A 25,341-nucleotide genomic window follows, 5' to 3' on the forward strand; every position below is an offset into this window, starting at 1 on the left:
CACCGACTTTTCCGTTGCCCCATATCAGGAGACCCCTCCATCAGTGAGCTTGTCACCTTTTCTCCTCTCAGGACTTTTCCCCTGGCACCTTTTCGAAACCTCTTTCCGATCATCCTACAAAAACAAACTCAATTTTAAAACATAGTCAAGCCCCAATATTATGGTGGTTAATAATTAAATGTGCTAAAATACTTGGTAAATAAATTTATATTAGAATGCAAAATCTAGCAATACTAAAGACTTTACATGTGCGTTGGATTGTGGAATATGTTTTACCAATTTATGACAAGGATGACTGCTATTTTTAATATATTTTATCATATAAATATACACGTCTTCTTAACTGTCAATTAGTGTAATAACAAGAATTACTTTAAAAAATTTAGAAATAATAACAAAAAGTAGAAATAATATAAAAATAGTAAAAAATAGTATATACTTAACTGTGAAATTGCCAACTGTAAGTGGTATGATAGTTGACACGGTGCTGAGTCACTTGTAAGTGGTATGCTAGTTGACACGGTGCTGAGTCACTTGTAAGTGGTATGCTAGTTGACACGGTGCTGAGTCACTTAGAAGATTAGCTAGATGTTGTGGTCCTCCTTGAATTTATTAACCAATGACTTCTACAAACTCAAATGAGGGACCAACCATCTATCCACTTGGACGGAAGCCCAGGGCCACGTCATCGCACGACCGACCGCTTGACTCGAGTTCTACTAAATGGAAGCCTCCCCCTGCCTCTTCAATGCAATTGCCATGCGTTTCTTCATCGCATAGCCGAAAAAGAGGAAAATAGGTAACTGGAACTGCGCCTGGGCAGGGAATCTCTTGTCCCAGACGAGCAACCAATAAAGCAATTGCTTTGCCTGTGCTTGAATCAGTTCGGCCTTTCGAGGTATTTATTAGGCAATCTTGATCTTGAATTCAAGATTTGCAGGTGTTTTATGGCATCCAGGGTGCTTCCATTCGTGAGCCGAAGAACCTGCAGAGTTTGGTCCTCAGCAAGGTCTCATGAATTCCGTTACACTAGTTCCCGTAACTTGAATTCCTCTTCGAAAACCCTGCAGTATTCTTCGGTGGCTGCAGCCACGGCTCCTCAAGTTCGCGCAGATTCCGTCAATGGAGCCATTAATGCTCCTGCTGCCGTTCACGATTTCGAAGATGCAGAGGGATTGTTCTCGGGCTTAACGACGAGGGAGCTTATTACTTCGCTTTTCAATCTCCTTCTTGTTTCCTGCGAGCCTGTAGCGGATCTAGGCATGAAAGCGCTGAAATCACCTCTGATGGATTACGCGCCTTACAGAGTACCGCTTCTCAAAGCCGTGAAGCGGACCGCGTTTTCTCATTTCTGTGCTGGCGAGTGCGTCGCAGAGGCCTCGGATACTTTGAATAGAATGTGGGCGTTGGGTTTGAAGGGAATTCTTGATTACAGCTTAGAAGATGCTGTGGATAACGCTGCCTGTGATGCCAATCTCCGCCAGTTTCTCACCACCGTCCAGTCGACGCCTCTGCTTCCACCTGGTTCGGCAAGTAACTCATCTTTGCCTCCTTTCAATCCTCTGTAAAGTTATTTGTCCGAAATTGTCTGCTAACTTCGGCGGATTTGGTGTTACAGGTAAGTTTTGCCTGTGTGAAAATCACGGCCATCTGTCCTCTTGCTCTTTTGGAAAGAATCAGCCACTTGCTAAGATGGCAGCACCGCCATCCAACCTTCAGCCTGCCCTGGAAGGCAGAGGCTTTGCCTGTTCTTGCTCCGTCAAGCCCTACTTACCACACATGCTCTGCGCCTGAGCCATTGAGCCCCACCGAGGAAAACGATCTAATTTCAGCGGAGCAAAGGCTGTTTCAGCTCTGCCGAGCCTGCGAGGCCATTTCGCTTCCTTTGCTGGTAGATGCAGAATACACAGCCGTTCAGCCTGCCATTGATTACTTTATTTACAGAGCATTTTCCGAATACAACAAAGGCCGCGAGCCTCTGGTGTATGGGACTATACAAGCTTACTTGAAAGATGCTTTGCCTCGTCTAATTGAGGCATCCGAAGCAGCTAAAAAGCAGGGCATTTCAATGGCTCTGAAACTTGTGCGGGGTGCCTACATCACAAGAGAAAGTGCCGAGGCAAAATCATTTGGCGCCCCTTCCCCTGTACATTCTCTGATTACGGACACACACAGCTGTTACAACGCCTGCACTTCGTTGATGCTAGAGAAGGTTTCTAAGGGCGAAGCATCACTGCTACTAGCTACACACAATTTCGAGTCTGGTAAGCTTAATTTCAGAATTTCATTATTATTGTGTTGATATCAGAATGTTCAATTATGGGATTTGATTCATTATTTGTAATGGTAACGATTTATCAGCAAAATTGGCCGCTGGTAGGGCGGAAGAATTGGGAATTATGAAAAGAGGGCAGAGTGGGTTACAGTTCGCTCAATTGAAGGGCATGTCGGAGAGTCTATCTCTGGGTTTGGTCAAAGCGGGATTCGAGGTGAGCAAATATCTTCCGTTTGGACCAGTGGAGAGTGTGATGCCTTATCTCATCAGGAGAGCCGAAGAAAACCGCGGGATGCTTGCTGCAACCTTTCTGGATATTGAGCGTCTCCGGCAAGTTATCTACGCTATTCATATTAATTAATTAACTTATTGTTTTTATGATAGTTAGGGACGGAATTTCTGAATTTCATTTTGATTTGCAGGTCGGAGTTGAAACGGAGGATTTTACCATTTTGACAGCCAGATAAACAACCAAATTGCAGCAGCAGCGGCAGCTTTATCCATGGCGTTATGGGGAAATGTTTTCTTGTACATTGTGTATTCAATACGAATGCCATTGACAGTACCTACTGTGGTGCCATCTTTTTTCCCGCCAACCGATGGATGCCCAATTGTAGTGACAATGATGAAACCTGTAATGCTCTGCTGTAGGGATTTGGTGTTCAATCTGTAATGCTTTTCTGGTAATCTGCAAGTGAAACAAGAAGATGAAACCTGTAATGCTCTGCTGGGAGGATTTGGTGTTCAATCTGTAATGCTTTTCTGGTAATCTGAAAGTTAAAGAAGAATTTGATGTCCAATCTGTAATGCTCTTCTTATCATCATTATCATGTGCAAGTGGAGAAGAATTTGATGTTGCATCTCTAATGCTCATTTCCTAATGTCAAACAAAGAATTTGATACGATACGCATGCCAATTCATTGGTGTTATTCCCTTGTCAGATGTCATCAATTCTCCATTCACCACAGCTGGCTTTCCAGATGAGACTTCAATTGGAGCAAAGTGGCTTCAAGAATAGTGATGGAAAAAGATATGAATATAAGAAAATTGGAGACGTTATTTTTATAAATTGATATGCGTAGATATTATTTTTATAAAGCAGCATTGAATCTTGAAACCATGGTACAAATATTCTGTAGCCTGTTGTTTTGATTTTACATTTAGTTACAATGAAGATGTATTTCGTGTTTTTGTTGGTTTTTAATTGGTAGAGATGTTGTAATCATTAGTTGTTATTAGCTTAATGCCAGTTCACTCATTATTTTGTATGGTTAAGGTTAATAAGTGACTCATCACTTCGTACAGTTCATTGTAGGGTTGAGGTTAAGTGACTCATCACCTCGGACAGTTCATTGTGTGGTTAAGGTTAAGTGACTCATCACTTCGTACAGTTCATTGTATGGTTAATGTTGAGTGACTCATCACTTCGTACAGTTATTGTATGGTTAATGTTTAGCGACTCACCGCTTCGTACAGTTCATTGTATGGTTAATGTTGTGCGACTCACCGCTTCGTACAGTTCATGTTCAGTTAATATGGATTTACTCGTCACCGAATGTTAATTGACTTGTCACTTTATACGGTTTATGCTAAATGGCTAATTATGTTATAATATCTTTTTATGATGATTGAAAAGATGAACTATATCTAGTGTTAATTGACTCATTACTTTGTACAGATCATTCATCACTTTGTACAGTTCTCATTCATCATGTCAATGGACTTATTCCGTAAACGGACTCATCACTTTGTACAGTTTATGTTAATTGAATTATCATTATAATCTTTTGATTTTTTGATGGTGGTTAAGAAGACAGAATTTCATTTTTAATTGGATAGTTCATTCCGTATACTGACTCATCACTTTGTACAGTTTATGTTAATTGACTTATCCTTATAATAATTTTTTGATGATGATTAGGAAGACAGAATCTCATTTTTAATTGGATTTTATATATATATATATAATGGTAATTAAGAAGACGAATTTAAAATTGGATTTTACATGGTTAAATTTAAGTTTTTTTGATGGCGATTAAGAAGACAGAATCTCATTTTTAATTGGATTTTAAAATATATATATATATATATATTTATTTATTTTATTTTTATGGTAATTAAGAAGACGAATTTAAAATTGGATTTTAAATGGCTGAATTTAAGTTTATGTTTTTATATTTCTATGGTCTATCTAAAGCGACCTATCTAAAGCGACTTATAATAGTTATGAATTTAAATCTAAAGGAATATTTATTTCGATAAAATATTTTTTTAATTTATTATTTTTTTAGGTAGAGGAATTAGCAATTGAATCAGTCTGGTATTATTTTATCAACTATTATTATTATCCAAAACTACTATTAACATAACTTTGATTTTATCAACTATTATTATAACTCAAAATTACTATCACTATAATTTTTAAATGAACCAAACAATCCTAGCCTCACTACCACTATAACTTTTAGATGAACTACTACCACTATAACTTCTAAGTGAACTAGATCACCCCTAACAAGTAACTAGAAGTAAACTCCAAAAATTTAAAACTAAATCTTTTTAAACATAATACTACATTTCCAAAACGAGTGTTAAGTTGAAGTTAAACTGTCTCCAAAAACTATTTTAAATCTTAATTTAAAATAAATAAATACATATTTAAAAAATATTATTTAAAATTTATAAATTAATTTTATAAAATCCTTTTTAAATTATATAATATTTAAGTTACCGAAAAGAAGAACAAAATCTAAACAAAATCGATAATAAACCATAAATTGATTTGCCGTTAAAAGAAGAAAACATCCCGATGCTTGCGAGACAAAGAATCTAAACCACATAAAAGTAACACAAGGATCTCATAGCACCAACCAGAACTTCATCTCTCCTTAAGTTGTGGAGGCGTTGGCTTCTCCGGAAAGGTGCAACGCCCCGTGCCGTAGCGGGTGTTGTTCTCAGCTTTGCGTGGAATTGCGACACCTTTTTATAATGTCATGAATGAGGAGGAATATATTTCTCGAAAAGTTTGTAGGGGACAAGCATCATGGATGACGTGGCAATACATATGTAACAGCTACCTGAGCATAATGGATGGCGTGGTATCACTTATCCTTCATATCTATGACAGCTATGTCTTAGCATATATATATATATCATAGTGTATGATGACGTGCATAGCAAAACTCAAGTGATCTCTATTGTGACACGACAAATAACAAACTATAAATTGATGCAACCTTTACATTATAAATGGGGGAAAGTTTTATTGGAAAATAGAATACGAAGAAGGTGGCCATTTCTTTGTTATATATATAGATATATAGAAATATATACATAGGTGTAAGGTTTGATTTAATAATGAAAAATAGATATATAGAAATATATACATACATATGTGTAAGGTTTGATTTAATAATGAAAAATAGGAATTTCTTAATTGTTATATAAGGTTAAATTTGTGTGAGGATGGTTTATTTTAAAAGATGAGATATTTTAAGATAATAGTTAAATATGTGGTTTTATTTAGAGATATTATATTAATAATTATATTAAAAGATCAAAATTTGTTTTTATGTCATTTTGAAATGTTAAGGGTTTATGTTTTGATGGTTTGTTTTCTTTACTCAAATTCAATTTCTACAAATTAAATGTTGGCTAATTGTGATAACACTAGAAAGGTAGACATCCCATGCTAATGAGATCCCTTGTAAGTGTTTTTGGATGTCTTATCCCTTACTAAGTGATAAGTTCTTCATTACAAGTTGGCTTGTAAACCATGGACACTAATCTAAGGGTTATAATTGCAATTAGTTGACTTTAAACCTAAACTTAGCCAAATAACCTTAATGAATTACCAATTTAAATCACATTTTAATAATGGCTATAACATAATCTTGGCTTTGCATAGATCTGGAATCTTTTATTGGAATCAACTCATTGAAGGCTAGCACGGGGCTTTTCCTATATGGAAAAATGTGCAGTCCTTGGGCATTTGTCAGGATTATTCTCAGTAGTGGGACAATATTTTGATATCAATTAGGGGCTCTGGTATTTGTAATTCTGATGGAAAGGACCAACTTTCATGGAGGGGTGTTAAGTGTCAGGATGAATTAAAGGTCAAAGAGATTTATCTGGTTCTAGCAAGGTCGATGTTGAGTCCTTTTCAATACACCTTTCCTACCTCTTTATGGAAAACAGGGGTGCCTTACAAAATTATTCATTTTCCTGGCTTGTATTCCATAACAAGATTTTAACGTGGGAGAACCTCCAAAAAAGGCATTGGCAAGGTCCTAGTATTTGTTTACTTTGTAAAAATGGGAATGAGAATAGTAATCATATCTTTCTTACTTGTAGCTATACCTATCAGTTGTGGAAGGAACTAGCAGCATATTTGGGTTTCCATCAAATAGATCATACAGATGTCAAGGAGGCTATCAGATGGTGGGGCTCGCAGAAAGTTGCTCTTAGATCTATCCCTCTATTGCTTTTTTGGTATGTCTGGAAGAAAAGGAATAATGCCATATTCCGAGAGGGGAAAGGCTCTTATTTGCCTCTGTCTGATCAGATCATATCGATGTATCTCTCCATTCCTAAAAAAGAATTTGCTAACAAAATTCTTAGACCTGGCATCTTTTCAGTACAACAGATGGGGTATCCAAGGGCTTTTTTTGACGGAGTTGCACAAAGAGGCTTGTGCGCATGTGGAGTCTACATATTAATGTTTGACGACCTACACTACTCAATTTATTGGCATGGTGGTCGAGGTACTAACAATAAGGCGGAGGCTATGGCATTAGTGGGTCTTTTACAGTTTCCCTCCTTCCTGAATATACAACAGCTGCAGATTTATGGGGATTCAAAAAACACTATAGGTTTGGCAACATGAAGGATAATTAACAGGAATCCCACTCTTACATGTTGGATTAATATGATCAAATTATTGTGTACAAGTCTTCAGTATTATTCCTTTTCTCACATGGATAGATCTCTGAATTCAATGGCAGACTCCTTATCAAAGAAAGGACTCTCAATTGCTTCTGGTATATGGAAATTGGAGGTACAAGTGCAAGACACTACATATTTGATAGAGGATTTCTCCATTCCCGGTATCTAGCTATCTCTCTGATTTCTGTTTCTCCATATATTCTGCTTCTTGATGCTCCACAAATAGAGGTATGTTGTCTTTTCCCTGTCTCCTTTTGGGTGCACGATATGGTTCGTTCTGGTAATCTGTTTTGGATCCTCTATCTGTATATCTTTTGATTCGGATCATATTCCTGAAAAATGAAGATGATATGCCTATCTGAAGACATGTTGGAAACCTTCTCTACAACATATAGAATATGATAAATGCTCTATAGAGCAGCTTTATATGTATACATTGCACATATTAATATAAATCTTGATATTAATATAAATCTTGCTTTTTTTCGTATTGAAAAAACATTATAACATAACATTTTTATAGATAGAAAAATTTCAAAACTCCGTAGTAAAAAAAACAAAACTCTCCGTAATAAAAAAAAATAAAATAAAAATTATATAAATGATATTTATTAAATTTTTAAGATTTAAAAATTATAAATATTAAAATGATGTAAATAATTTTTAATGATTAATATTAGAAAAGTGTAAAAGAATTTTAAAAATAATAAAATATAACCACAATTATATATATATAAATGATTGAAATTTAAAAATAACAAAATATAACCCACCAAAATTCACTTACTTAAAATTAGATAAAGCATGCAAATCATAATAATAAAAAACAAAATATTTTACGAAATTGATTTTTTTCCTTTTTAATATAATGAAACATAACTCTGAAATGATGTTTACAAAATCCGTTCAAATTATTTAGAAATAGATGAATTTTAATAATTTTATTTATGTGAATTTAATATAATAAGTGATAATTTAACTAACTACTTAATTGGTATAAGAATGAGTATTCATGTATTATTTTATAAAAATATAACAATTATATAAAAATTTAGGTAAAAATATATGATTGGGTAAAAATTCAGTTTATAAAGGTAGTAGGTATTATTTTTAATTTTTAAAACTTTATAGTTTATTATAGGGTTAAATAAAGTAGATTTAGTTATATATGATATTTTTATTTTTTTTTAAACAGTAAGGAAGCTTATTATAATTTGGTTCTCAAATCAATAGTAGGGACAATCATCACTCACTTCTGTTTGCAAACGTAGGTTGATTCATTATTGTTATTTAAGGAAAACTATGTCGCCTCTGATTACCTATTGGTGGTTCATAAGGCGCAGAATTTCGCTCCTACTAGAACTTGGAATAATGGAGAAATATATGGTGTTCTAGATTAGCTGTTGGTTGAGATTATAGGTCATGTTTAGTTTTTGGATCCTATTTACGAGGAAGTTGTTATAACTTCTCAACATATCCGTAATCCTATATATATCTATGAACATTATGATTGATTGGATTGTAGTGCCTTGTGCATAGACTCTTCAAGTTGAGCTAGGCTCACCTGAGAGATGCTTATTTCCTCCGTATTATGTCTCTCCTAAATTTTGGTTGGTATCAGAGCGTAAGGCGTTCTGGTTTTGTGAAAAAGGTGGCACTGAGTTGTGAGGAGGCGTTTGCTAGAGAGAGTGTTGTTGAACCTTCTACGTGGAGCCCATGTTATCGTGTCAAGTTGGGTTTGTGGTGCCGAGTGCAGAATTCTCTGTTATAGATTAGCTTTGTTAAGGTCTAGAGGATTAACGTTTGGTTTACGGGCATTATTTTTTCAAATTTGAGGAGTTGCAGCCTGTTGAGCAACGTGAGACTAGAGATCTGAGCCATGTTTGATGATAGAGATCTATTCAGTCAGGAGTGTGGCTTGTTGTGTTGAAGTCAACCTTGTGACCCAACTCTGCGTGTGTGGAGTGATTTGGTGACCGAGCATTTTGGCCAGCGTGTGCTCTATTGTGCAGTGAGCTTATAATAATTAGTGGTGCTCGTGTTATGTGTCGGTGGTTACCTCCAACGATTAAGGCATAGGTGAACGTGATTAAGAAGAGTGCTTTAGAAAATCTTTGTTGGGTGTAGAGTTTTCTATTGTGGATCAGAGTTGTCAAGGTCCAGAGGATTAGGTGACTGACCAACAAGGAGTGGCAAGAAGCAACCAACACTTTCAATGTGTGTTGATTTATTCATAATTTTCATTAAAGAACACACAAGATGCAACATTTAGAGAGTCGATCTGTCAACATAAGTGTTGGATCATCTAAGAGTTGATTTGTGGCAAGTGAAGGTGAGTTGCAGCGAAGGGAGTGATCTACGTGGATATTGGTGGCCACTTGCCTATTCCACATAGACCTCCAATCAATTCATATGTTTCCTTGTTTATTTCAACATTTATTTTTTTAGCAATTTTTCGAGTCCTAAACTTCCAGAGCAGTTTTGACCCCTTAAACGATGTTTTTTTGAGGTCCGCAATACACTGTAGCCATAAGTAGGGGCTTGCTACAAATCGTGTAGTAGTCAAAGACACCTTTCCAACAAGGTATCGTACACGCCAAATGGAGATAATATGACCAAGTTACGACCTTGGGAAGTTGGCTGCCTAACTAACCCCAACGAGGCCCACAAACTCTTGGCGTTCCATCTCCTAGGGTTAGGGTTTTGGTTGTAACAATGTAAACTATGAAACGGGAACTATAAACTCAAAACGGGAACTCTGGCCAAAAAACCCCAAAAAAACATAAAAAACAGTGCTAAAAACGAAAAGTGTGTATACTAGAACGATGTTTTTATTTTTTAGGCGTTAATTTTGAACATGTTTTAAAAATGGCAGTAACTACGAACTTTACTATGAAATTTTCGTGCAAAATATAGCTTCAAAATGAAAGTGATGATACTGGAATAATGATTTATTTTTTTTAGGGTCAATTTTCAACATTTTTAAAAAATGCTAATAAAACCAAATTTTTATGTGTCAAACAAAGTTGTTTATGAGGAAAAAAAACACATTAATGTTTTTGGTAGAATATCATTTTTCTTTCCTAAGTATAAATTTAACATGTTTTCAACCATAACATGCTAGGGTGGGCGCCACAACGCGACTCGTCCCCTACCTCTAACCCCCCTCTCGACACCCTTACTACCTTCACCCACAACCCACACCCATGGCCCCTTTAATCCCTACCAACCCAACCCAACGCCTGCCCGAGCGCCCTCACCCTTCCCCCTGCCCGGCCCGGGCGCCCTCTCAACCCCCGCCCCCCCCCCCCCCCGGCCGGGGCGCCTTGCAACCCTCCCCGCCCGGGCGCCCACACAACCCCCCGTGCCCAATCCCTCTCCATGCCCCCCTCCCCTGGCCCGGGCACCCTCACCCGCCCCCAGAACCGACCCCCCACCCGGCCCCGGCGCCCTCACCCGCCCCCCGGCCCTGGTGCCCTCACCCACCCTCACCCGCCGACCCACCCGGCCCGGGCACCCTGCCAACCCCCCCCCCGCCCGGGCGCCCACACAACCGTCCGCGCCCCAACCCTCTCAACCCCCCCTCCCACCAGCTCGGGCACCCACAACCGCCCCCCCACCCGGCCCCGACGCCCTCACCCACCCCCGGGCCCGGGCGCCCTCAACCACCTTCACCCGCCTGCTCGCCCGGCCTGGGCACCCTCACCCGCCCGCCCGCCAGGCCCGGGCGGGCGAGGGCGCCCGGGCGGGCGGGTGAGGGCGCCCGGGCGGGCGAGGGCGCCCGGGCGGGCGGGTGAGGGTGCCCGGGCGGGCGAGGGCTCCCGGGCGGGTGAGGGTGCCCGGGCGGGCGAGGGCGCCCGGGCGGGCGGGTGAGGGCGCCCGGGCGGGTGAGGGTGCCCGGGCGGGCGAGGGCGCCCGGGCGGGTGAGGGCGATTCCGGGAATCGCCCGGGCGCCCTCACCCGCCCGGGCGGGCGGGCGAGGGCGCCCGGGCGGGTGAGGGCGCCCGGGCGGGTGAGGGCGATTCCGGGAATCGCCCGGGCGCCCTCGCCCGCCCGGGCGCCGTCACCCGCCCAGGCGGGTGAGGGCGATTCCGGGAATCGCCCGGGCGACCTCATCCGCCCGGGCGCCCTCACCCGTCGGGGCGCCCTCGCCCGCCCGCCCGGGCGGGTGAGGGCGCCCGGGCGATTCCCGGAATCGCCCTCACCCGCCCAGGCGCCCTCACCCGCCCTGGCCCGGGCGGGGGAGGGCGATTCCGGGAATCGCCCGGGCGCCCTCACCCGCCCGGGCGGGCGGGCGAGGGCGCCCGGGCGGGTGAGGGCGCCAGGGCTGGTGACGGCGATTCCGGGAATCGCCCGGGCGCCCTCACCCGCCCGGGCGCCCTCACCCGCCCGGGCGGGTGAGGGCGCCCAGGCGATTCCCGGAATCGCCCTCACCCGCCCCGGCGCCCTCGCCCTCACCCGGCCGGGCGCCCTCGCCCGCCCTCCCAAGCGGGTGAGGGCGCCCGGGCGATTCCCGGAATCGCCCTCACCCGCCCGGGCGCCCTCGCCCGCCCGGGCCGCCTCACCCGCCCCGACGGCCTCACCCGCCCGCCCGCCTGGCGCCCTCACCCGCCCGGCGCCCTCACCTGCCCGGCGCCCTCGCCCTCACCCGCCCGCCCGCCCGGCGCCCTCACCCGCCTCACCCGCCGGGCGGGCGAGGGCACGGGCGGGTGAGGTGGGTGAGGGCGCCGGGGGTGCGAGGGCACAGGCGGGCGGGCGGGTGAGGGCGCCCGGGCGATTCCGGGAATCGCCCGGGCACCCTCACCCGCCCGCCCGCCCGGCGCCCTCACCCGCCCGCCCGCCGGGCAGGTGAGGCGGGTGAGGGCGCCGGGCGGGCGGGTGAGGGCGCCGGGCGGGTGAGGGCGCCGGGCGGGCGATGGCGCCAGGCGGGCGGGCGGGTGAGGGCGCCCGGGCGGCAGGGCGATTCCCGGAATCGCCAGGGCGCCCTCACCCGCCCGCCCGCCCGGCGCCCTCACCCGCACACCCGCCCGGCGCCCTCGCCCGCCCGGCGCCCTCACCCGCCCGCCCGCACGGCACCCTCGCTCGCCCGGCGCCCTCACCCGCTCGGGCGCCCTCGCCCGCCCGCCCGGCACCCTCACCCACCTCACCCGCCCGGGCGCCCTCGCCCGCCTGCCCGCTCGGCGCCCTCACCCTCCTCACCCGCCCGGCCCTCGCCCGCCCGCCCGGCACCCTCACCCGCCTCACCCGCCCATGTGCCCTCGCCCGCCCGGTACCCTCACTCGCCTCACCCGCCCTCGCCCGCCCGCCTCGCCCGCCCGCCCTCGCCTGCCCGGCGCCCTCGCCCGTCCGCCCTCACCCACCCTCGCCCGCCCGGCGCCCTCGCCCGCCCGCCCTCGCCTGCCCGCCCGCCGCCGTTACTCGCCACACCCGCCCGCCCGGCGCCCTCACCAGCCTCGCCCGCCCCGACGCCCTTACCCGCCCGCCCGGCGCGCTCACCCGCTTGCCCGCCAGGTGCCCTGACCCGCCCGACCCCCGCACGGGCGCCCTGACCCGCCGCCCCCCCCGGCCACCCTCACCCACCCTGCCTCGGCCGCACCCCCCCGGGCAGGCGGCAAGGTGGTTCCGGCAATCGCCCGGGTGGCCCTCACCCCCCCGCCCGCCCGGCGCCCTCACCCGCCTTGCCCCCCCTGGCGCCCTCGTCCGCCCGCCCGTCCGGCGCCCTTGCACGCCCGACACCCTCACCCGCCTCACCCGCCCGAGCGCCCTCGCCCGCCCGGCACCCTCACCCGCCTCACCTGCCCGCCCGCCCTCGCCCGCCCGCCCGCGCGCCCTCACCCGCCCAGGCGCCCTCGCTCGCCCGCCCGACGCCCTCACCCGCCTCACCCGCCCGGGCGCCCCCGCCCGCCCGCCCCGGCGCCCTCACCCGGCTGCCCGCTCGCCCGGCGGCCTCACCCACCTCACCTGCTCGGCGCCCTGACCCGCCCGCCCCCCTGCCCGGGCGCCCTGACCCACCCTCCCCCCGGGGCGCCCTCACCCACCCTGCCTCATCCGCGCCACCCTGGCGGCCCCTGCCCCGACCCGGCAAGCGGCAGGGCGATTCTGGTAATCGCCCTGCCGCCTGTCGGGCGAGGGCGCGGGCCGCCCGGGTGGCGCCTGCCTCGCCCGCGCCCCCGCCTGGTGAATCACGTGTGGCAAAAAAGGCAAAGGAACCCCAACCACCATTACATGGAATGTTTGGAAAGACATACATTGGGAGTTTCGCAGACATCAAAGACCCATTAGAAGAGGAAAATGAGCAAAATGAAACAGAAAATATTGTGGAAGAGGACAATGATGAAACTCTAAAGGACGAAGAGTTTGGATTACGTGACATTGTTGATTAAATTTAAGTTATGCTTGTAAATCAAGCTTTGCAATGTTTTGACTTTGACATTTTATGAGAAGAATAAACACTCAATTATGGTTGTTATACGTTCAATATTGGTAATATGTGATTTTTTCATTGATTTTTAAGTTAATCATTATTTTTTGAAAAAAAAAAGTGATTTTTATTATTTTTTTGACATGAAATTCATAGAAAAAACTATTATTTAACCATTTTTAGTTAAAATTATCGTATAAAAATTGTGATTTTGACATGTCAATTCTAACAAAAAATTATCAAAACGTGTAGTTTTTTAGTTATATTTATGTTAAAAATGGTTATTTTTATGTCCATTGTTAAAAAATATTGTTTTTTAGAAACAATTATTTCATGTCGATTGAAAAATTAATTAAGGATGTATAAATATGTAGAATATCGAAAAGTCTAAATATCGACCTTCTAATTTAAAAATGCAAAACAGTAAAAAGCTCACGAAAAAAAATTTTAAAATTATAATAAAAAACAAGGAAATGTGAAGAAAACGACCACTTCAAAAATTATCAAATTTACTAAATAATTATTTACATTTTATACATTAAAAAATTTAAAGCCAAAAAACAGGGCTTTTAAGAAAGGAGTGTGATGCAGAATGCTCACTTTTTAAAATCAGCATGAAAATCACTACCATTCTAAAACGTGATGTACATAAAAAAAACTAAAGTGCCAAAAACTATGCTCTAGAAAAAACATGTGCGTTCTGCATCACCCATTTTCAAAATCAGGTCACTTTTTAGCTATCTCTACGAAACGGGTAACAGTATCAGTTCCCGTTTCATAGTTTACATTGTTTTGTTTGGGGTTTTCCCTCGTTGTTCAATAATAAATAGGCCCTTGAGCCTCATTGTAACATATCTCAAAGGCATGTAGCCGCCACATATCTTCTTAGAGATAAGCTATCATCCCCTGAGCTAGTTTATTTCCATTCTGTTTGTAAGCATATTTCAGTATTATGATATTAATGAAATGAAATGTTATTTTTGCTACATCTTTGTATTTATGGTTATATCTGTAATTTTTTGCATTCCTGGTTAATTCAATATCAGTGTTATCAAAGCGGTCTGCTCTTTCTCTGTTTTTCTTTGCATGTCCCCAACGAGGTCAAGTTATAAGGAGTTAAGGCTCGACCTGGTTGAACCTTTGCAAGGCCGGCCTCACAAACCCTGACGATCTTCTATGGCAGAAGAAAAGAAAGATGAGGGGGCAGGAGATCCTATCAAAATATTGCTCGAGGAAGCCCTTGAGTGACAAAGGAATGCGATGATGGATAAATTTTCCCAGATACCTTGATAGCTACCCATAGGCAACACATCTTCATCCAACAACCACTTTGGAGGTGCCACTCCTTTTAAGGTACAAGTTAATTTTGACATTCCCATAGTTGAGGGAAAGATAGATGCAGACGTCGTAGATAAATGGTTGAATCTGGTAGAAGAATATTTTTCAGTTTATGACTTTTCCAATCAGGAAAAGATTACTTTTGCACTTCTCAAAGCCGCCCCACACATCAAGGACTAGTGGGAAACCTACTGTGAACAAAAGGATGAGAGGGAATTCTCACTATTTTTAGCTACACCCACTTGGGATTCTTTCTGAGATGTCATAAAGAAACAATATTACCCTATCAGGAGCTATGAAGATAAATACATAAAGTGGACCATGCTATGGCAGGGGAGGGACCAATATGTGCCATAGTTCACAAATGTTTTCCATACCTTCTGCACAAAATTGGGTATCAAGGATTTTGAGTGGCATTTGGTACTCAAGTATTACGACTCTCTCGGGCTCACACAATTGCACACCATCGAGAGACTTCATCAAGGACGAGATCTCCACGTTAGCCAACAGTGTCGCCTTCCCTATAGTATCAAGCCCTTCACGGATGAGATACTGTATGATGTTGCTCCTCTTGAAGTTTGTGATGTATTATTAGGACAATCATACTTGTGGAAGCGACACACTGTATGAGCCTAAACCTCGCTCTATGATTATTACTTTGGGCAATAAGTTGTACATGATACCAGAGGTAACCCCGCCTACTGCCTACCACCATCTCTTTGATCACTACAAAGAAATGCAGTAAGATCATTTCCCAGACTGGGAAATTTGTTTTCCTTATGTTTTGCCCTTAGGGCAAGAAGAAGGTTGTGGTCATGACTTCCAGACAGGGCTCCTTCGCACAACAACAACAAATGGACAAGTTTGTGGAGGAGTACAGGGACGTTTTCGCCTCACCTAGAGGGGTACCTCTAGATTGTCAAGTCAAGAACTCCATCAATCTGACCCCAGGTGCGTCGCTACCCAATGGACCAATTTATTGATGCTCTGCTATGGAGAAGGATGAGATCAAGAGGCAGATTAAGGAGTTGTTGCGGAGAGGGCACATTAGGCCAAGCTCATCACCTTGTGGGAGCCTGATTGTATAGGTACAGAAGAAGGATGGGACCTGGAGACTCTGTATTGACTATCGGGCGCTGAACAAGATCACTGTCTAGAATAGGTACCCAAACCCATGGATTGACGACCTTTTGGACCAACTCAAGGGGGCCAAAAATTTCAGCAAGATTGACTTGAAGTCCGATTATCACCAGGTGCCTATCAAACCCTCTGATGTGTGGAAGTTTTCCTTTAAATCTAAGGAGGGCCTTTTTAAATGGTTGGTCATGCTTTTCGGGTTGAATAATTCCCTGGCAACCTTCATGAGATTGATGAACGACATCTTATGACCCTTCACCAATGCATTCGTGATGGTGTATTTAGATAACATCTTGATCTTCAGCGAGAGTTGGGAAGAGCACCTCCACCATATTCGACAGGTCCTTCAAGCCCTGCGACAACACAAGTTGTGTGCCAATTTGGAGAAATGCACTTTTGGCATGACCCAGGTTCAATATTTGGGGTACGTTATTGATGAGTAGGGTCTGCATGTGGACCCAACCAAGATACAAGTCATTCAGTATTGGCTAGCCCCAATCACTCTAACAGAGCTCCACAACTTTCTGGGTCTTTCCAATTTCTACTGCAGGTTCGTGTTGGGGTACTCTCATATCACTTGACCTTTATGTCAGGTCACCAAGGGCAGAGCGAAAGAAAAGTTTTTTTGGTCCAAAACCCAACATAAAACGTTTTCTGAGTTGAAGCATTGCCTCTTCTCTGCACCAATGCTCACATTACCAAACCTGCAACAACCATTTGAGATTGAGACAGATGCCTTCGACTATGCTATTGGTGCAGTTCTTACTCAACAGGGGCATCTAGTGGCTTACCACAGTGAGACACTTTCATATACAGTCTGAAAGTATCCCACTTACAACAAATAAATGTATTCCATTGTGTAGGCCTGCTGTCAATGGAAGCATTACATTATGGGGAAGGAAACGATCATCCACACAAACCATCGACCCTTGCAGTTCATACAGACATAAGGGAAGTTGCAGAACAATCTCCATTAGAAATGGTCGACATACCTGCAAAAATTCCATTTGAACATTAAGTATAAGAAGGGAAGCACCAATAATGTTGCAGACTACCTCAACCGGCTACCATTCATAGCGTTGATCATTGTGCTTGACTCTTGTGGGCACGAGACTTCGAGGTGGCCTCATCTTTACAAGGGCAGTCCATAATTTGGCAGCACATTCCACACACTCTTGGAAGGTAAGAAAATTCCATATTTTCACCTCCAGGATGCACTGTTATGCCATATAGGACACATTTTTGTTCCTTCAAGCGAGCGTGCCAAGATGATTTGGGAGGCACACTACAATCGTGTCATTGGAAATTTCGGGGTAGAGAAAATTGTGACAGTACTTCAGAAGTTTTTTTATTGGCTGATCCTTCGTCAAGATGTTGGGATGTACATTAAATCCTGCACTGCCTATGTCATTGCAAAACCAACCATCAAGAAGAAAGGGTTATATACTCCTCTTCCTACTCCTAGTCAACCTTGGGAATCCATCCCCACGGATTACATGTTGGGCCTTCCTTCTTCTAAGCACGACAATGACTGCATTTTTGTGGTCATCGACAGATTCTCTAAGAGGGCCATTATGGCACCCTATAAGAAGAGTGTCATCGCAGATGCCACTGCTAAACTCTTCTTTGAGCAAGTGTGCATACACTTCAGGGTCCCACAGTTCATTGTCTTAGATCAGGAAAACAGATTCCTGAGTGCATTTTGGTCAAGTCTCTAGTCAATGCTGGATACCAAACTTACTAATTCCACGACTTTCCATCCCCAAACTGATGGTCAAACAGAGCTCATCAACAATATGATTGTACACATTCTGCACATGTGCAACTCGAAGCATCCACGCACATAGGATGAAAGCCTCCCCTATGTCCAACATAGATACAACAGAGCTCTCCATAGCTCAACAGGCCACAACCCCTTTCAGGTAAGGCTGGGAGTTCAAGAATTATGTCTCATTGATGTGGCCATACCATTTGCAGCTACTCAGGCAGATTCAACTCATGTCTAGGCCGAAGCCGACAGGGCTAACACTTCATTGAGTGCATTCAACATATTCACCATCAAATCCATGACATATTGGACAGATCCAATGCTAAGTACAAACAACGCCATGATCAACATTGAGTTCCACAAAATTTGTTGGGTCCCTATAATACTAGTGATTACCCCATTACTATTGTAGTTGTACCCCTTATTAATATTGTTGTGCCCCTATTATCCCCATATTGTTATTACTGTGCCCCATAGGATCCCTTTATTGTTATTTTTGTGGCTTTATATTATTATTGTTAGGTCGGTTGGGCTATATTGTGACTCCTTAGACTCCTATATATAGAAAGGAGGTTTTGTCATTTGAATTATCCGAGAATTGTTCATTTATGTAATGTAAAGGAGGTTTCCCCCTCGAAGAGGCTAAATTCTAAGGCGTTGATCTATCTTTTCTATCTTTTTCTTGAGCTGGTTTCATAACATTTGGTATCAGAGCTTTGGATTCTAGGGTTTCACTGCTCCAAACAAGTCATCATGGCATTTTTGCTATAACTTTTTTTTGCGACATTTCAGAAGTTGCAAAAAAAACCCATTTGAGAAGAAATCGCGCTGAACCTCAGATCCGAATTTCAGAGTTGTTCGCACTATATTTGCGGAGATATGATCTGAGGAAGTTGGTCTTTTTGCAGACTCCTGAATTACATTCCAAACAGGTGACCTGGGGAAAAGCATCATAACTTTCTCTCTGAGGATCAGATTGAAATTTCGTAAGAAGTTACAAAAAGAGGACGGACTGTAGTTTCTCGTATGCATTTTTGAAATCCAAAGGTTGAAACAGTGACTCGTGGCAAGTCATACAAGTTCGCTCTACTGAACTAGTATATAATCAAGTCACTGTGGGAGAGTTCGCATAACTCTTCCTTGGAGAATCCAATTTGGGTCAGACTTGTGGCATTGGAAAGAGGACACAGAGGGATACTGCAAATCAAAAATTCAGATCTAGATGATTGGAAAGTACAGAGATACATCAGAGGCAATATCAAGCTCCTACAAAGTGAAAAAAGGTGTGTAGATTTTCTTAAATTTTTGCTTAAGCTTGGTTTGAAAAATTATTTTGAAGGAATTCAAAGGGCATAGTAGAGCATTATTATCGGTAACTGATGCCCCAAGGAAAGAAAATGCAAATACCTAGTAAGGAACCTGAAAGCTCTAGCATGACTCATGAAGAAGAGGAAGAAATGTAACATGATATATCAAAATTACAAGACCAAGTGCAACAACTGTCCCTTGCACAAAAAGGAACAGAATCTAAGATGGATGGTTTAAAGAAAGGCGTAGAAGCTAAGATGGATTGTTTAAAGAAAGGTGTAGAAGCTAAGATGAATGATGTGGAAGCTAAGGTGGATGATTTGAAGATAGATTTGAAGACAAACATGGAAGAATTGAAGATAAATATGAATAAGTTGCTACAAGAAAGGGTCACTAATGGTGAAAGGGTAGTAAAGGAAACTCATGATGAGAACAAAAGAAATGTTAATAATGATTCCATAGACTCTAATGTTGGATCAAAGACCCACCATATTCCAAAAATCGATATGAGGAAGTTTGATGGCAAGGATCCCGCAACATGGATATTACAGATGGAGCAAATTTTCGATCTCAATAATGTGCAAAACACACAAAAGGTACTTATTGCAACTTTATATTTGGAACCCAATCAGTTTGTATGGTATCAATGGCTTTGCTCTCGTAAACAATTTATCACTTGGGAAATTTTTACGGAAGAATTGATAGCACATTATGAGGATACAAAAAGCAACACTTTTTTTAGCCAATTGATAAGTCTCAAACAAAATAGTTCAATAATGGAGCACATTGAGGAGTTCCAAAAATTGAACATAAGGGTAAAAGATATTTCAGAGGAGCATAGGATTGATGTGTTCATAGGGTCTTTAAAGGATAATATCCAACATGATGTTCACCTTTGGGAACCTGATTCATTAGAGAAGGCATTCAGGTTAGCAAGAAAAATGGAAAGCAAAATTATGGCAACCAGGAAGCATACCACTCACAACTATAAAGACGAAAGTGTTGTTGCTGCTAGTCTTCCACAACCTATAAGGTTGACACCACAACAATTGGAAGAAAAAAGAGCAAAAGGGCTTTGTTACAGTTGTGATAGCAAATACACTAAAGGTCATAAGTGTGCTGAGAAGAAATTATTCTACATAGATTGTGAAGAGGAAGAAGAAAAGGAGCAAGAAAGGTCAAAAGAAGAGGATATACTCTAGGAACAAAGCCTAGATAAAGAAGAAATGAATCCGACCATATCTTGTAATGCATTGGCGGGAATTACCACTCCTCAAACCATCAAGATAGAAGGACAAATCAAGAAGAAAAAGGTAATAGTGTTGATTGATTCAGGAAGTACCCACAATTTTATTCATTGTAAGGTAGCAAGAGAATTGAATTGCTTCTTATATCCAGCACCAGAGTGTCAAGTGATGGTTGCAAATGGAGGAACAATAAATTGCTTGAGAAAGTGCCATAATATCAAGCTATCCATGGGAGAATATGTATTGACTAGCCCAATGCTTTCCATTCCAATGGGAGGTGCTGATGTTGTACTAGGAGTCCAATGGCTACAATCCTTGGGTACAATAGCTTTTAATTTTCAAGAACTTTTCATGAAATTTTCTATGGAAGGAAAGGAAGTTGAATTAAGGGGTATTGCAGGGAAACTGGGAAAGATAATCAGTTCTAACGGTATGAAAAAGCTTCTAAAAAGGGAACAAAGAGGTGTAATTGCACAATTATGTTCGCTAGATGTGTCCACAGTGGAATCATCTATTTCTCTAGATCTACAAAAAGTCTTGGACAATCATTCCAAGGTATTTGAGACTCCCAAAGGTCTCCCACCTATTCGTGATCATGATCATGCTATTCATCTGATTCCAGGCAGTGTTCCTCCAAACATCAGGCCGTACAGATATCCCTATGCCCAAAAGAGTGAAATTGAACGTATGGTTGCAGAAATGCTAGAGGTTGGTATAATTCAACCAAGTCAAAGTTCTTTCTCTGCTCCAGTCGTATTGGTGCACAAGAAGGATGGATCATGGCACATGTGTCCGGATTATAGGGAGCTCAACAAGCTCACTATTAAAGATAAGTTTCCCATTCCTATCATTGATGAATTACTGGATGAATTGCATGGATCAATTTACTTCACCAAGTTGGATCTTCATTCAGGATATCATCAAATCAAAATGAAGATTGAAGACATTCCGAAAACAACATTTAGAACTCATGAGGGTCATTATGAATTTTTGGTCATGCCTTTTGGCCTTACCAATGCACCTTCAACATTTCAAGGTTTGATGAATTCAATTTTCAAACCATTCCTTAGAAAATTTGTGTTAGTATTTTTTGATGATATACTAATCTACAACAAGTCTTGGAAGGATCATGTTGAACATGTTGACAGGGTGCTACAACTATTGGAGGAGAAACAATTATATGCAAAAAGATCCAAATGTTTCTTTGGAGTACAAGAGGTGGAATATCTGGGTCATATTGTATCTCATGAAGGAGTTAAGGTAGACCCTAGCAAAATTAAAGCCATTAAGGAATGGAAAATTCCCACATCCATAAAACATCTGCGAGGATTTCTCGGGTTGACAGGGTATTATTGCAAGTTTGTTAAGAATTATGGGAGAATAGCAGCACCTCTAACAACATTATTGAAGAAAGATGCATTTTCATGGACTCCAGAAGCAACAAAGGCATTCGAACATCTTAAAGAGGCAATGTGCCAAGCACCGGTCTTAGCTACACCGAAATTCACAAAAACCTTTATTGTGGAATGTGATGCTTCAGGAAATGGAATTGGTGCTGTTTTAATGCAAGATGAAAGACCCATTGCTTTTGAAAGTCGTCCAATCAAGGGAAAGTTTTTACACAAAGCTATTTATGAGAAGGAAATGTTGGCAATACTCCATGCACTTAAGAAATGGCGACCCTACCTAATGGGAAGACACTTCAAGGTAAAAATGGATCATGATAGCCTTAAATACTTTTTAGAACAAAGATTATCCTCTGAAGAGCAACAAAAGTGGGTCACAAAGATGTTGGGTTATGACTTTGAAATCATCTACAAAAAAGGGAAGCAAAATGTGGTGGCAGATGCACTCTCAAGAAAGGATGAGGATGTGGAAGCATTGTTGTGCGCCATTTCTATTATCCAACCAGATTGGATAAACGAAGCAAGGGAGGAATGGAAGAATGTTGAAGAAGTGTGGGCACTTATTCGAAAGTTACAACAAGATTCCAGTATGTCTGATACATTTAGCTGGAAAAATGATTCGTTATGGTACAAAGATCGCTTATACCTCTGTAAGAATTCCCAGCTAAAACAAAAGATTCTTATGGAATTGCACACTTCTCCATTAGGAGGGCACTCAGGATTTTTAAAAACTTACCACAGGGTTAAGAAGGAATTTTTTTGGGATGGCCTTAAATCAGATATTCAAAAGTTTGTGGCGGAATGTTTGGTTTGCCAACAAAATAAAGTTGAAACAATTAAGACACCGGGTCTATTACAACCTTTATCCATTCCAAGCCAACGTTGGGAGGAGGTTTCAATGGATTTTATCACAGGTTTACCCAAGTCTGAGGGAAAGAGTGTCATCATGGTGGTAGTTGACAGACTTACCAAGTATGCACACTTTTGTGCATTATCACATCCATTTAAAGCCAGTACAGTTTCTACTGCATTTATGGAAACAATTCAAAAGCTACATGGAAACCCAAAGATTATTGTAAGTGACAGAGATCCCATTTTCACTGGAAATTTTTGGACAGAATTATTTTCTTGTCTTGGTACTCAGTTAGCTCATAGCTCATTTTATCATCCTCAATCTGATGGGCAAACTGAGATAGTAAACAAATGTTTGGAAGGATATCTTCGTTGCTTTGTATCTGATAAACAGACACAATGGGTCAAATGGTTGCCTCTGGCTGAATGGTGGTATAACACTTCCTTCCATACAGCAACAAAAATGACCCCATTTATGGCACTTTATGGGTATCAACCACCATCCATCACATCATATTTAAGAGAAAATTCTAAGGTTCAGGCAGTGGAACATCACATTGAACATCAACAACAAGTCCTCCAACTCTTAAAGGATAACCTCGTGTTGGCACAGAATAGAATGAAACAACAGGCATATCAACATCACAGTGAAAGAAGTTTTGATGTAGGTGATTGGGTATTCCTACGGCTACAACCATATAAGCAAATGTCCCTCAAGCAAGCTAAGAAGGATAATAAATTATCACCAAAGTATTATGGTCCGTACAAGGTGTTGCAAAAGATTGGTACTATGGCATACAAATTGGAGCTTCCTGCAACTTCTCGATTGCACCCAGTTTTCCATGTTTCATGTTTAAAGAAGGTTATAGGCGACAAGCTCCCAGTTCAAACAATATTGCCAGAACTTGACGAGGAAGGAAAAATTATATTGGAACCGGAAGCAGTCACAAAAATAAGAACTCGACAGCTACGAAATCGATCAATTTCAGAGTATCTTATCAAGTGGAAGAACTTATCCGCTGAAGATTCCACATGGGAGGATGAAAATTTTATGCAGAAGTATCCAGAACTACTCACACGTTGAGGACAACACTTTTTTGAAGGAGAGGGGCATGTTGGGTCCCTATAATACTAGTGATTACCCCATCACTATTGTAGTTATACCCCTTATTAATATTGTTGTGCCCCTATTTCCCCCATATTGTTATTACTGTGCCCCATAGAATTCCTCTATTGTTATTTTTGTGGCTATATTATTATTGTTAGGTCAGCTAGATTATATTGTGACTCCTTAGACTCCTATATATAGAAAGGAGGTTTTTTCATTTGAATCATCGAAGAATTGTTCATTTATGTAATGTAAAGGAGGTTTCCCCCTCGAAGAGGCTGAATTCTAAGGCGTTGATCTATCTTTTCTATCTTTTCTTGAGCTGGTTTCATAACACATGCCGAGCAGGAGATGTTTAGGAACTCCATCTCTTCCTGGATATATATATATGTAGGCAGCCGCGGTATTTGAGTATCAGATGCAGATCAGAATCTTTGATACCCAACTGTGTGCGAAGGGTATGAAAAATGTTTGTGAACTCCAACACATCTTGGTCTCGCCCCTTTCGCAGTGTGGTCCATTTGATGTATTTGTCCTCGTAGCTTTTGACAGGGTAGTACTGCTCCTTGATGGCATCTCGAAATGAATCCCAAGTGGGTGCAGCTGAAAATAGTGAGCCCGTACTTTCATCCTTCTGCTCGCAGTAGGTTTCCCACCAATCCTTGACGTGGGGGGATGCTTTGAGAAGAGCAAAAACAATCTTTTCCTGACTTGAAAATTCATGAATAGAAAAATACCCATCTAGCAAATTTAACCATTTATCTATGGCATCTACGTCTATTTGACCCTCGAAGATGGGGATTTCAAAATTAACTTGTACCTTAAAGGGCTTGGCGTTTCCAGAGTAGCTGCTGGAAGCCGATGCATCGCCTCTGGGTAGCCGCTGAAGGATCTGTGCAAAGCTATCCATCATCGCGTTCCTTTGTCGCTCAAGGGCTTCTTTGAGCAAGATTTTGATAGGATCTCCTGCCCCCTCATCTTTCTTTTCATCCACCATGGGAGGCCGTCGAGATTTGTGAGGTTGGTTTTGCAAAGGTTCGACCAGTTCAAGCCCTAACTCCTTATATCCCGACCTCATTGGGGACAAGCAAAGAAAAACAGAGAAAAGGCAGACCGCTTTGATACCACTGATCTGGATTTAAACAAGAACGCAATAAAATACAGAGATAACCATAAAGACAGATATGCAGTGGAAACAATACCTCATTTTATTACTATAAAATATTGAAATATGTTTACAAACAGAGATGGAAATAAACCAGCTAGGGCGATGGTAGCTTATCTCTGAGAAGAGATGTGGCAGCTACATGCCTCTGAACTATGTTAAAATGAGGCTTGAAGGCCTATTTATTGTTGAGAAATAATGGAAAACCCTTCACATCCCAAAACCTAACCCTAGAAGATGAAACGCCAAATTGTGGGCCTCGTTTGGGTAAATTGGTACATCAATTTCCCGGGGTCGTAACTTTGGCATACGATCTCCGTTTGACACGTACAATAGCTCGTTAGAAATATCTATATGAGAACTTTCCCAAA

The 25,341-nt window shown here is 42.8% G+C and overlaps 1 protein-coding gene across 1 annotated transcript; it reads left to right on the forward strand.

Moving 5' to 3' along the window:
* The first annotated feature begins 734 nt into the window (after window positions 1–734).
* Window positions 735–3,345, forward strand: LOC149147350 (proline dehydrogenase 2, mitochondrial-like). The gene is made up of 4 exons (XM_089439484.1): window positions 735–1,529; window positions 1,619–2,264; window positions 2,362–2,605; window positions 2,698–3,345. Exons 1-4 carry the CDS (start codon window positions 948–950, stop codon window positions 2,729–2,731), a joined length of 1,506 nt encoding a protein of 501 aa, XP_089295610.1. The 5' UTR covers window positions 735–947; the 3' UTR covers window positions 2,732–3,345.
* The last annotated feature ends 21,996 nt before the right edge of the window (window positions 3,346–25,341 follow it).

This window comes from Pinus tabuliformis, chromosome 9 (genome assembly GCF_031772625.1).
Source record: "Pinus tabuliformis cultivar Carrire ecotype Pingquan chromosome 9, CPIR1, whole genome shotgun sequence".
NCBI classification, from domain to species: Eukaryota; Viridiplantae; Streptophyta; class Pinopsida; order Pinales; family Pinaceae; genus Pinus; species Pinus tabuliformis.